The following is a 13,842-nucleotide window of genomic DNA, read 5'->3' on the forward strand; positions in this document are numbered from 1 at the left end:
TAGAATTCAATTCAAGTAAATACAGTACCTGTAATCATCCCGTGTGGCCACAAGACTGGAAACATTGCGCAGGATGCCACCTCCACTCTCGATGATTGCCAGTGAGTTGGTCTGACATCTGTAGGTGAGGGTGCTGACCAAGAAGCCCAGAGCCCCATCTACTGAGCAAATGGCCACCTTGTTCTCAGGACTGTGTGCTGACAGGTTCCACAGAGCACTGAGGAGGCTCTTCAAGGTGGATTCCTAAAATGGGATTTTGCATTTACATTGCATTAGAGATGAGAATTTTACAGATATTTTGCCATTGTTTCCATTGATTATTGCTTTGGTTACAATTGGCAGCATGCATCAAATACATAATCTCAGTGTGATCTTACCTTTGTGGCTTGAAGAGCACATGTTATCAGTCCTGTTACACTCCCTATGTCTCTAAGGACCCTCTTGCTGTTGATGTCTGCACGCCATGACAGATTTCTCAGAATACTCGACACTACCTGTGAGGGAAAAATAGACATAACCTCTTTAGCCATGTGGTACTGGAAACATTGATTTAAATCACTGAAACTGAAAAGAGTAATGTCTCGTGGTCCTGAAATGTTGACAGAAATAATATACTCAAGTAGTTAGGATAGTAGTAACAATGTTGTACCTGATGTAGTTCCTCACTATCAGATGCAAGTTGGGCGACAATGGCCTGCAGGCAGCTTTTCTTTGTGCAGAGAGTGGCCTGTGTAAAAGAGAGTTTCAGATAAATATGTATCCCGCTCAGTTTTTTCAATGCTTTTCTCATGATACCTTACCTTGTTGACGACATCTCCGAAAGTGAGGTTTGTCAGCGCCATGCCCGCGTAGCGTCGAAGCGCCATATTGATGGGATCGTTCTTAATTCCGTACAGCTCCTGGTCCAAGTGCATTAGCTCTGCAACTACCTGCAGCCCCCCTAAACAGAGACACACCAGCCATGCATATCACAAACTGAACAATCAATTCATTTACATATCATATTTGTCAGTAAGGTTATGCTTTATCATCTTTGTTGGAAGTATATTTCCCATTGACGTGTTGTTCACTAACCTAGTTCATTCATGGCCCGTCGGTACTCCTCCTCAAAGGAGAGCTTCATGACAGCACACATGGCCTGGCAGATCTGGGGCTCCAATGGCTCAGGGATGTCTGAATACAACACAGACAAGTACAGCTGGAATTACTTTCACATTCACAGTATAATCCACAGTGTGCTATAGAGACGGCAATAATCGGCTAAAATAATCCTGCTTCCCTCCACTACCAACCTGTGGTTGTAGTACCTCCAGGGGAGGGCCTCCCCATGTGGCTCTCGATCCAGTCCCAGCCGCTGTCACAGTGCGAGCGGATCTGCTCCAGCACGTGCAGCACCCTCATCTCCCGCCGGGCTTGGCCCTCGTCTGGCTGGGAGTACACTATGTTGTGCAGGGCAGCGCTGGCTCTGGATCGGGCCTCCCGGCTGCACCCTGTACTCCCGGCCGCCTCTCCGGCGCCCCCTGGGCCGTCGTGAAGGATCTGCACCAGCAGGGGGACACAGCCTGACTTGCGCATGGCGATGCAGCTGTCTTGGGAGCTGGACATGGTCAGCAGAGTGCGGGACATCTCCTCCCTGTCCCGGTTGGCCAGCATGGAGAGCAGCCAGAACACCATCTCCACCTAATCCAGATAAAATACAAAATGGCCGTGGTGAGAATGTATTTAATTCACCTTTATTTCGACTTTTGTATTTTATATATTTGTATTTTACTACAATATTTTACAACAACGACTTGAGAAGAATATTTGATATTATAACATTGACATGCATGACCAACGAATCGGAAAATGGTGGTTGGATAGGTTCATATGCATGTAAGCTCTACTTTTGCTCCACCTGAACAATTATTCATCTAAATAATGCAAAGCCAGTAATGCAAACTGCATTGTACATCTGAACTGACATTCATCATACTAAATATGTAATGGTGGCCCTACTTTGCTTCCATCTCCTTGTGCATCAAGAGCAGAAGAAGACGATGCATTTTCTGTTTCACAGCTTGAGATCTGCAAATAAAGAAAGGGATAGGAAATGGCATGGTTTTAAGATGCTTCGTGTCATGAGGGTCAAGTGACATGCACTTATTATTGTTTTGCAGCATGAAAGTCAATAGAAGGCTGTTTGCGTTGAACTTTCAATACAGTCTTCACAATCAAGACGGTCCCCAAGTGACCTTGAGAAAATGTATTCTGTTATTAATTCCATTCTAAATCTCTAAATTACGTAGAGATATATGGATCAATCCTAAAGGTTATGTAACTTAGAACAAAATCTTTGTAGATAAATTATTCTGTAATTTCCATTTGTATGTGTTTCTTTGTTTGAACAGACTTAATTTAGCAATAATGCCATTTGAATGGAAAGATTGATACATTATTTATTTACAAAATGTTAGCTAGTATCTCAATAAGTACGTTCCTGTGTAGCTCAGTTGGTAGAGGATGATAATAATAATAATAATAATAATAATATGCCATTTAGCAGACGCTTTTATCCAAAGCGACTTACAGTCATGCGTGCATAAATTTTTGTGTATGGGTGGTCCCGGGGTTCGAACCCACTACCTTGGCGTTACAAGCGCCGTGCTCTACCAGCTGAGCTACAGAGGACCACCAGGATTGCGCATGTAACGCCAGGGTTGTGGGTTTGATTCCCACGGGGGACCAGTATGAAAATGTATGCACTCACTACTGTAAGTCGCTCTGGATAACAGCGTCTACTAAAATGTAAATGTAAAATGTAAATTAATTATTGTACAAATACAATTATACCTGAATGGTAAGCCTAAATAAATAAGAACAGTATCCAGCCGCTGGCATGTGTAGATAATTGAAATTTCATACAAGATAAAAAAACAAATAATGTCCTAAATTTGCTGTTTAATCCTAAGTATTTAGTAGTCAGCATCAGAACCCCCTGAAGTGAACACCAGAGTGAGATGTTATTGTCAATAGACCACTAACAGCTACAGTGCCTTCAGAAAGTATTAATACCCCTTGACTTATTCCACATTTTGTTGTTACAACCTGAATTTAAAATTGATTAAATTCTCACCCATCTACACACATTACCCCATAATGAAACATTTATTGAAAATGAAATACAGAAATATCTAATTTACATAATTATTCACACCCTTGAGTCAATACTTTGTAGAAGCACATTTGGCAGTGATTACATCTGTAATTCTTTCTGGGTAAGTCTCTAAGATCTTTCCACACATGGATTGTGTGACATTTGCCCATTATTCTTTTCAAAATTCTTCAAACTCTGTCAAATTGGTTGTTGATCATTACTAGACAACCATTTTCAGGTCTTGCCATAGATTTTCAAGTAGATTTAAGTCAAAACTGTAACTTGGCCACTCAGGAACATTCACTGTCTTCTTGGTAAGCAACTCCAGTGTAGATTTGGTCTTGTGTTTTAGGTTATTGTCCTGCTGAAAGGTGAATTAATCTCCTAGTGTCTGGTGGAAAGCAGACTGAACCAGGTTTTCCTCTAGGATTTTGCCTGTGCTTAGCGCTATTCCGTTTCTTTTTTATCCTGAAAAACTCCCCAGTCCTTAACAATTACAAGCATACCCATAACATCATGCAGCCAGCACTATGCTTGAAAATATAGAGAGTGGTAGTAACTAATGTGTTGTATTGGATTTGCCCCAAACATAGCACTTTGTATTCAGGACAAAAAGCAAATAGCTTTGCCACATTTTTTGCAGTATTACTTTAGTGCAGGGATCCCAAACTAAGGGGTGCACGTTTTGGTTTTTGCCCTAGCACTACACAGCTGATTCAAATAATCAGCTAATCATCAAGCTTTGATCATTTGAATCAGCTGTGTAGTCTTATATATTCAATGTCTGCTTTTTTTTTATTTCTACCCATCTACCAATAGGTGCCCTTCTTTGCGAGTATTGGGAAACCTCCCTGGTCTTTGTGGTTGAATCTGTGTTTAACATTCATTGCTCGACTGAGGGACCTTACAGATAATTGTATGTGTCGGGTACATAGATGAGGAAGTCATTCAAAAATCATGTCCATGCAACTTATTATGTGACTTGTTAAGCACATTTTTTACTCCTGAACTTATTTAGGCTTGCCATAACAAAGGGGTTGTAGACTTATTGACTACATTTCAGCTTTTCATTTTTAATTTGTAACATTTCTGAAGGCACTATATAAATACATTTCATTTCAGCTAATAAATCTTAATCTTGGCCCTGCAGACAGACATACTCTTTTCTCATCAGGTACCAGCTGCACACTCCAAGCATACAGACACAATGCATTTGCATACGACATACCAATTGGCTCCATCACAAATCTTCAGAGAGTATCTATCAACTCTTTTATCCCCCCAGCCCATCACCATGGTAACCCATGGTGCTGCAGGGTGTGTGTGTGAGCCTGTGACTGATCGCCTCAAAGACTCACTCTCAGACAAAGGGGGAGGGCTATAGACATATGCTTGTCTGAATAGCTCCATGTTGTAAGCAATAAAGTATTATCTTGCCGATCACATTTTAGTCATTTAGCAGACGCTCTTATCCAGAGCGACTTACAGTTAGTGAGTGCATACATTTTCATACTGGCCCCCCGTGGGAAACGAACCCACAACCCTGGCGTTGCAAGCGCCATGCTCTACCAACTGAACTACAGGGGACTACAAGACAAACATGCTAAATGTGTCTGTGTTTTGATGGATTGAATCTGCAGTGGCTTTTACCCCATTCATTGTCGTAGCCACGCAGTTCAAATATATAATCAAAAGCTTACAATGTATTGACCAGGAACCTGCTGTGTGCTGCAAGATAGATGACAATAACCCTGAAAAACATGGAACATGTGTCTATTGTAGCCCCTTTTATTTATAATTCTCCTTGAATCCTGGTACTATAGAGCTCGTTGCTATTCTCCTATAGAGCACCAGCAGACAGAAACACAGCCACATAGACGGGCCAGTCTGGGACCAAGACCATGCTTGAAGTGCCTAAGCAACTCTATACTTTCTGGGAGGAGCGACCAATTGGAGCCGAGCTAAAGAGGGGCAAAGCCTGTGTTCTGCATAGCAACACGGCAGCGCTAGAGAGCACAGCCAGGGAGCGACACAAGGTGAGGGGGATAGAGAGAGAGAGAGGGGGATAGAGAGAGAGAGAGAGAGACGCGGCTGGGCAGTGCAGCAGCTCAGCTCAGTCAGCCCAAGGTTAATATAAAAGTGGATTTACAGTATATTACAGGATAACGGCATTCCACACTCTACAGGATTAGATTAGATCCTACTGTATAACAGGTACTTCTGTATACAGTCACAGTGCACTGTCCTTATTAGAATCATATGTTCAGGAATCAACCCCTCATAAAAACCATATAGGATGGAATTAACATAATTGGCCTATACAGTAAATACTAATTAAATATTCTACTTATGTAAAACAAGTGATTCTGTATTACAATTTTAGTTTGAACTGTGTTCTGATAAGATAATAGTACTAAGGCCCAATCAAACTGTCACTTGTGTGTACAATATGTTGTTTGGGTTAACCAATAGATCTTTTTTGTTTACCCCTGCTTTTCTAGGCCAAAGGATCGCCCAGGTTGAATCTGATAAATTATTAAATGGCCTCAATCGAATTGTCTATAATGATTTATTCAAACTAGTTCATAATTAATTAACCCTAAGTGAAACCCCCTCAAGTAAAATGACAAATAACTGATTATGTGAATCAATATATGACGATGGACTAATTTAAAACCTGAAAATGTCCAAACCTGGTGTAACCAGTTAATTACCGTTTTCAAATTCACAATTATCGAGTGTTGCTTTTCAAACGAAAACAAAATTATCTCATCTGTGTTTCTCATCAATATTAAATGAACTGGAGCAGCTTGTGGTTTTCCAGGCATAGGCACGAGAAGCTGGGCCTACCCAATAAGATTGAGCAAAAAAATATATACTATACATATATCGTTTTTATTTTATTTGTATTCTTTACTTGTCAGTGTTCCAAACGGGACATGATTTGTCTTTGCTTGACTTGCACAGTACTTGACTTGGGCAGGAGCTCAACGGAACTGAGTACCAGCACCTCAAATGTTCTTCTGCTTGAGTTCCTGCACCTCCTATAGAATATTAGCTCAAAAGTATAGAGGAGTTCCTGCACCTAAATATAAACGGTACCAGCACCCAAAATGAGTACCGGCACCTATTTCAGTCCAAGTCAAGCACTGGCCTAAACATGCATACACCATCAGATAGAATTCATAGCAACCAGTAGTAAGGTGGTGGGAAAACGAAAGGGATATATATATTGACAATAATAATAATATATTTTATTTGGCAGATGCCTTTCAGGACACTCAAGGACATCTAACATAAAATCTAGTGCTGTACATAAAACGTATTTATTTAGGCCTAGGTAATGAATTTGAATTTGTAAAGCGTATCAATTTCAAAATAATGGGCGGGTTCTGCCACTTGTCACTTTGCACTGATACCATGTGCAGTAAATAGTAGCTACAGTGGCTTGCGAAAGTATTCACCCCCCCTTGGCATTTTTCCTATTTTGATGCCTTACAACATGGAATTAAAATTGATTTTTTGGGGGTTTGTATCATTTGATTTACACAACATGCCTACCACTTTGTGTGAAACAAACAAGAAATAAGACAAAAAAACAGAACTTGAGCGTGCATAACTATTCAACACCTTAGGGTCATTGTCCTGCTGGAAAGTGAACCTCCGTCCCAGTCTCAAATCTCTGGAAGACTGAAACAGGTTTCCCTCAAGAATTTCCCTGTATTTAGCGCCATCCATCATTCCTTCAATTCTGACCAGTTTCCCAGTCCCTGCCGATGAAAAACATCCCCACAGCATGATGCTGCCACCACCATGCTTCAGTGTGGGGATGGTGTTCTCGGGGTGATGAGAGGTGTTGGGTTTGCGCCAGACATAGCGTTTTCCTTGATGGCCAAAAAGCTCCATTTTAGTCTCATCTGACCAGAGTACCTTCTACCATATGTTTGGGGAGTCTCCCACATGCCTTTTGGCGAACACCAAACGTGTTTGCCTATTTTGTTCTTTAAGCAATGTCTTTTTTCTGGCCACTCTTCCGTAAAGCCCAGCTCAGTGGAGTGTACGGCTTAAAGTGGTCCTATGGACAGATAATCCAATCTCCGCTGTGGAGCTTTGCAGCTCCTTCAGGGTTATCTTTGGTCTCTTTGTTGCCTCTCTGATTAATGCCCTCCTTGCCTGCTAATTATGTGACTTCTGAAGGTAATTGGTTGCACCAGATCTTATTTAGGGGCTTCATAGCAAAGGGGGTGAATACATATGCACGCATCACTTTTCCGTTCTTTATTTTTTTTAAATTCACTTCACCAATTTGGACTATTTTGTGTATGTCCATTACATGAAATCCAAATAAAAATCCATTTAAATTACAGGTTGTAATACAACAAAATAGGAAATACGCCAAGGGGGATTAATACTTTTGCAAGGCACTGTATCGCTGTGTAGGCTATGCTACACTGTGTAGGCTACTCACCGTAGCTAGCTAGTTAAGATTTTTTTCAAGAGGCTGTGTACAGAAGAGGATGTTGGAGCTTTTGCCAAGTTATTTGATATCAGTGATTTCGCCATGAAGGGCCTCCAGTCCCACTCTATATCAATCACTGATTGCATTGATCTAATCGAGGGCCTTAAAGACATTTTCAGTACATTCAGAGACAATGATCAACACTACAACACTATTTTTATTAAACACTTTTAGAAATCATGAAACACGCTTCTCCAATTTCGACTTGCACTCTCTTGCTCCCTCCACTGAGACATGACCATCAGTCCAGTGAAATAAAAAAACAAGTTATTTTAATTTATGCTCCGATGTGCCTCGCAAGTAATAGGCTAAAACAACTGACCTACAGTGAGGGGAAAAAAGTATTTGATCCCCTGCTGATTTTGTATGTTTGCCCACTGACAAAGAAATGATCAGTCTATAATTTTAATGGTAGGTTTATTTGAACAGTGAGAGACAAAATAACAACAAAAAAATCCAAAGAAACGCATGTCAAAAATGTTATCAATTGATTTGCATTTTAATGAGGGAAATAAGTATTTGACCCCCTCTCAATCAGAAAGATTTCTGGCTCCCAGGTGTCTTTTATACATGTAACGAGCTGAGATTAGGAGCACACTCTTAAAGGGAGTGCTCCTAATCTCAGTTTGTTACCTGTATAAAAGACACCTGTCCACAGAAGCAATCAATCAATCAGATTCCAAACTCTCCACCATGGCCAAGACCAAAGAGCTCTCCAAGGGACAAGATTGTAGACCTACACAAGGCTGGAATGGGCTACAAGACCATCACCAAGCAGCTTGGTGAGAAGGTGACAACAGTTGGTGCGATTATTCGCAAATGGAAGAAACACAAAATAACTGTCAATCTCCCTCGGCCTGGGGCTCCATGCAAGATCTCACCTGGTGGAGTTGCAATGATCATGAGAACGGTGAGGAATCAGCCCAGAAATACACGGGAGGATCTTGTCAATGATCTCAAGGCAGCTGGGACCATAGTCACCAAGAAAACAATTGGTAACACACTACGCCGTGAAGGACTAAAATCCTGCAGTGCCCGCAAGTCCCCCTGCTCAAGAAAGCACAAATACATGCCCGTCTGAAGTTTGCCAATGAACATCTGAATGATTCAGAGGAGAACTGGGTGAAAGTGTTGTGGTCAGATGAGACCAAAATGAAGCTCTTTGGCATCAACTCAACTCGCCGTGTTTGGAGGAGGAGGAATGCTGCCTATGACCCCAAGAACACCATCCCCACCGTCAAACATGGAGGTGGAAACATTATGCTTTGGGGGTGTTTTTCTGCTAAGGGGACAGGACAACTTCACCGTATCAAAGGGACGATAGACGGGGCCATGTACCGTCAAATCTTGGGTGAGAACCTCCTTCCCTCAGCCAGGGCATTGAAAATGGGTCGTGGATGGGTATTCCAGCATGACAATGACCCAAAACACACGGCCAAGGCAACAAAGGAGTGGCTCAAGAAGAAGCACATTAAGGTCCTGGAGTGGCCTAGCCAGTCTCCAGACCTTAATCCCATAGAAAATCTGTGGAGGGAGCTGAAGGTTCGAGTTGCCAAACGTCAGCCTCGAAACCTTAATGACTTGGAGAAGATCTGCAAAGTGGAGTGGGACAAAATCCCTCCTGAGATGTGTGCAAACCTGGTGGCCAACTACAAGAAATGTCTGACCTCTGTGATTGCCAACAAGGGTTTTGCCACCAAGTACTAAGTCATGTTTTGCAGAGGGGTCAAATACTTATTTCCCTCATTAAAATGCAAATCAATTCATAGCATTTTTGACATGCGTTTTTCTGGATTTTGTTGTTGTTATTCTGTCTCTCACTGTTCAAATAAACCTACCATTACAATTATAGACTAATCATTTCTTTGTCAGTGGGCAAATGTACAAAATCAGCAGGGGATCAAATACTTTTTACCCTCACTGTATTACCAGTGTTATCAAATAGCCTAGCTTGAGTTTTGAGTTTTATAAGGGACTCTACATTATTTATAATAAGGGGTAGGCCAACAAGGAGAAAATCGGACCTCTCTTATTATACAGTATATGAAAATAGGCAAATGCATGAAACAATATTTATTTCCAGTCAACATAAATAGCCTATCATTTTTTACAATTGAATTGGAAATAAAACTGCCCTGTGCTTCTCCGCTCATGCACTATAGTTAGGCCCTATAGGCTATTGATCATTTCATTGATATTAAACAATACATTGTAGGGCGCACTTCATCTCCCACGCCCAGCAGAGAATTGCACTCTGCTTGCATTTTGACTCATAAAGTGATCTCAGTCAAGAAAAGTTTGGTGACACTGTTTTAGTCTATATACAGTGGGGGAAAAAAGTATTTAGTCAGCCACCAATTGTGCAAGTTCTCCCACTTAAAAAGATGAGAGAGGCCTGTAATTTTCATCATAGGTACACGTCAACTATGACAGACAAAATGAGGAAATAATTTCCAGAAAATCACATTGTAGGGTTTTTAATGAATTTATTTGCAAATTATGGTGGAAAATAAGTATTTGGTCAATAACAAAAGTTTCTCAATACTTTGTTATATACCCTTTGTGTCACGATCGTTGACTGATGAAGCGGACCAAGGCGCAGCGTGATAAACGTACATACTTTATTCAGTACTTAACACGAACAAAACAACAAATGAAACGTGAAGTCCTGGGTTAACACAAAACCTTAACGGAACAAGATCCCACAACCTAACATGCCAAAAGGCTGCCTAAGTATGGTCCCCAATCAGAGACAACGAGCTACAGCTGTCTGATTGGGAACCACCCTGGCCAACATAGAAACTAAACGATCTAGAACAAAAACCAATGACAACTAAACATAGAAAATCCACACCCTGGCTCAACAATTAAGAGTCCCCAGAGCCAGGGCGTGACACTTTGTTGGCAATGACACAGGTCAAACGTTTTCTGTAAGTCTTCACAAGGTTTTCACACACTGTTGCTGGTATTTTGGCCCATTCCTCCATGCAGATCTCCTCTAGAGCAGTGATGTTTTGGGGCTGTCGCTGGGCAACACAGACTTTCAACTCCCTCCAAAGATTTTCTATGGGGTTGAGATCTGGAGACTGGCTAGGCCACTCCAGGACCTTGAAATGCTTCTTACGAAGCCACTCCTTCGTTGCCCGGGCGGTGTGTTTGGGATCATTGTCATGCTGAAAGACCCAGCCACGTTTCATCTTCAATGCCCTTGCTGATGGAAGGAGGTTTTCACTCAAAATCTCACGATACATGGCCCCATTCATTCTTTCCTTTACGGATCAGTCGTCCTGGTCCCTTTGCAGAAAAACAGCCCCAAAGCATGATGTTTCCACCCCCATGCTTCACAGTAGGTATGGTGTTCTTTGGATGCAACTCAGCATTCTTTGTCCTCCAAACACGACGAGTTGAGTTTTTACCAAAAAGTTCTATTTTGGTTTCATCTGACCATATGACATTCTCCCAATCCTCTTCTGGATCATCCAAATGCACTCTAGCAAACTTCAGACGGGCCTGGACATGTACTGGCTTAAGCAGGGGGACACGTCTTGCACTGCAGGATTTGAGTCCCTGGCGGCGTTACTGATGGTAGGCTTTGTTACTTTGGTCCCAGCTCTCTGCAGGTCATTCACTAGGTCCCCCCGTGTGGTTCTGGGATTTTTGCTCACCGTTCTTGTGATCATTTTGACCCCACGGGGTGAGATCTTGCGTGGAGCCCCAGATCGAGGGAGATTATCAGTGGTCTTGTATGTCTTCCATTTCCTAATAATTGCTCCCACAGTTGATATCTTCAAACCAAGCTGCTTACCTATTGCAGATTCAGTCTTCCCAGCCTGGTGCAGGTCTACAATTTTGTTTCTGGTGTCCTTTGACAGCTCTTTGGTCTTGGCCATAGTGGAGTTTGAAGTGTGACTGTTTGAGGTTGTGGACAGGTGTCTTTTATACTGATAACAAGTTCAAACAGGTGCCATTAATACAGGTAACGAGTGGAGGACAGAGGAGCCTCTTAAAGAAGAAGTTACAGGTCTGTGAGAGCCAGAAATCTTGCTTGTTTGTAGGTGACCAAATACTTATTTTCCACCATAATTTGCAAATAAATTCATTAAAAATCCTACAATGTGATTTTCTGGATTTTTTTTCTTCTCAATTTGTCTGTCATAGTTGACGTGTACCTATGATGAAAATTACAGGCCTCTCTCATCTTTTTAAGTGGGAGAACTTGCACAATTGGTGGCTGACTAAATACTTTTTTCCCCCACTGTAGGCTAGTATTGTGTGTATTAGCATACTGTTAGGCTATAATCTAAGTTTCCTTTGATGTCTAATGCAAACCGCATCTACATTGATTGGCCTCTGTGCCAGTGATTAACACTCGTTGGACACCCTCTTCGGCCCAATGAAGGTTCTTATGAAAGTCAACATTCTAACAGTCTAATAAATACATTTCATAAATGCTATTGGAAGAATAATCATTTGGTTGTATTTATGAAGGTCTTAGGAAACATTAGAATACGAAAGAGAATGTATTTCAAAGAACACAATAGCATTTCCATTAGTTTATGTAACTGTAGGCTATATATACATAAGAAAAACCAATAAAACACCCCAATTAGGTGTTAAAAATCATTAAATAAACGTATTCACAAAGATCATTCGTTATTAATTTATTAAGGGCAGGTCTTAAGGAACGAATTGCATTTCAAAAGAACAGAATGGCATATTTTGAGTTTAAATATATTACTGTGCTCTGAGTGTTGCGAGTGCATGCAGGGAGTGCTTGTAATAGCAGTAATTTTGCCCCAAAAATGTTATATTTTGAAATAGAGCTCAAGGGGTTATATTTAAGAGTTGTTTGGCAAGAATAGGTGATTTGGAAACTGCAGAATCTGCTCTTTCTGTAACTATATAGATATCAAAACGTCTTACCTGCTTGTGACTGTAGGAGAATTTGCAAAAGCCACTTTTTGGAACTCCGTTTCATTTCCCTGCCTCTATGTCAATTCCAAGCTGCGCTGTTCATTCGATTCTTCATATACAATTCAACAATTGATAATAGTCTCACCCATCAGACTATTGTCAATTTAATCTTGTCTTTAGGCTATCTATTATTATGTGTGAAATTAGTTTTGATATAGTTAGGTGTAGTTTTGACAGGCCATCATCAGCTGCACAGGCCTGACAGGCAGAGAAAAAAAAGCCATGTCCTCTTAAAACTGCTAACACAAATTCTGTTTGTGATATGAACATTTTAACAATGATAGTGTGTTGGATAGAATTATTTAGGAAAAGTCAAGGACAAGGACAGGGGGACATAACTTTAAAAAAGTAAATTTGTTTTGAGTCAATATGATGCTCTCCTAGTGTTAAATGCTTACATTTGTGGCCGCCTAGCCTAGCCTAGCCTAGCCTAGCCTACTATCTAAATTAAAAATGAATTGGTCATTTAGCAGACGGTCTTATCCAGAGCGACTTACAGGAGCAATTAGTGTTAAGTGCCTTGCTCAAGGGCACATCGACAGATTTTTCACCTAGTCGGCTCTGGGATTAGAACCAGCGACCTTTCGGTTACTGGCACAACGCTCTTAACCACTAAGCTACCTGCCGCCCGTATCTCCTGGTATCTGAGCCAGTGAGAGGTTGCCAAGCCTATTGTAATTATTACTGTTATATCAGGGCATTAGGTTATAGTCTCATTGTCTATTATTTATATGCCTATGTGTTGTGTGCGATCGATTACAGTAGGGTATAAGGTAGGCTTTTATGATCATTTAATGATGATTGAATGCACACATTTTGGCCCACCTACATTTTTGCTTGCAATCAACAGATTTCTGCCTGCGCCACTGCATAGCATTGAATATTTATTGTAAATCCACTATGGTGGTGTGCGTGTGTACTCTCCCAATCATCAGTAAAGATGCTTCTTGAAGGCACATCAAACATCACTCAGTTTCAGCATGTGCCGGTGTTGAAGGCAGCGGTGTGGAACTGCACCTGTTTGTGTACAGGCCCTCTAGTGATCGCATAGCCTCAATATTTCAAAGCACCTATAAAACATTCAGCCTAGTGCTGACAAGACACAGGAGAAAAATATTAAACCCGCCACAGGATGAGGAAAACTGACAATATTATCTAAATTCACCGACAGCTGCTGAGGCGAGGGACAATGTGAAATAAATCCTTGTCATCT

At 41.2% G+C, this 13,842-nt stretch overlaps 1 protein-coding gene across 1 annotated transcript in view; it reads right to left on the reverse strand.

The window, feature by feature from the left end:
- LOC121533685 (adenomatous polyposis coli protein 2-like) overlaps window positions 1–13,842 on the reverse strand; it is a 41,428-nt gene that overhangs the window by 8,432 nt on the left and 19,154 nt on the right. Inside the window, exons 8-14 of the mRNA XM_041839828.2 lie at window positions 1,999–2,067; window positions 1,293–1,680; window positions 1,075–1,173; window positions 801–940; window positions 650–727; window positions 378–494; window positions 29–243 (exon numbers count right to left, since the gene is read on the reverse strand). Of these exons, the coding sequence (XP_041695762.2) occupies window positions 29–243; window positions 378–494; window positions 650–727; window positions 801–940; window positions 1,075–1,173; window positions 1,293–1,680; window positions 1,999–2,067 (1,106 nt within the window). The remainder of the gene's footprint in view (window positions 1–28; window positions 244–377; window positions 495–649; window positions 728–800; window positions 941–1,074; window positions 1,174–1,292; window positions 1,681–1,998; window positions 2,068–13,842) is intronic.

The sequence above is a fragment of the Coregonus clupeaformis genome, chromosome 20 (assembly GCF_020615455.1).
Source record: "Coregonus clupeaformis isolate EN_2021a chromosome 20, ASM2061545v1, whole genome shotgun sequence".
Taxonomy (NCBI): Eukaryota; Metazoa; Chordata; class Actinopteri; order Salmoniformes; family Salmonidae; genus Coregonus; species Coregonus clupeaformis.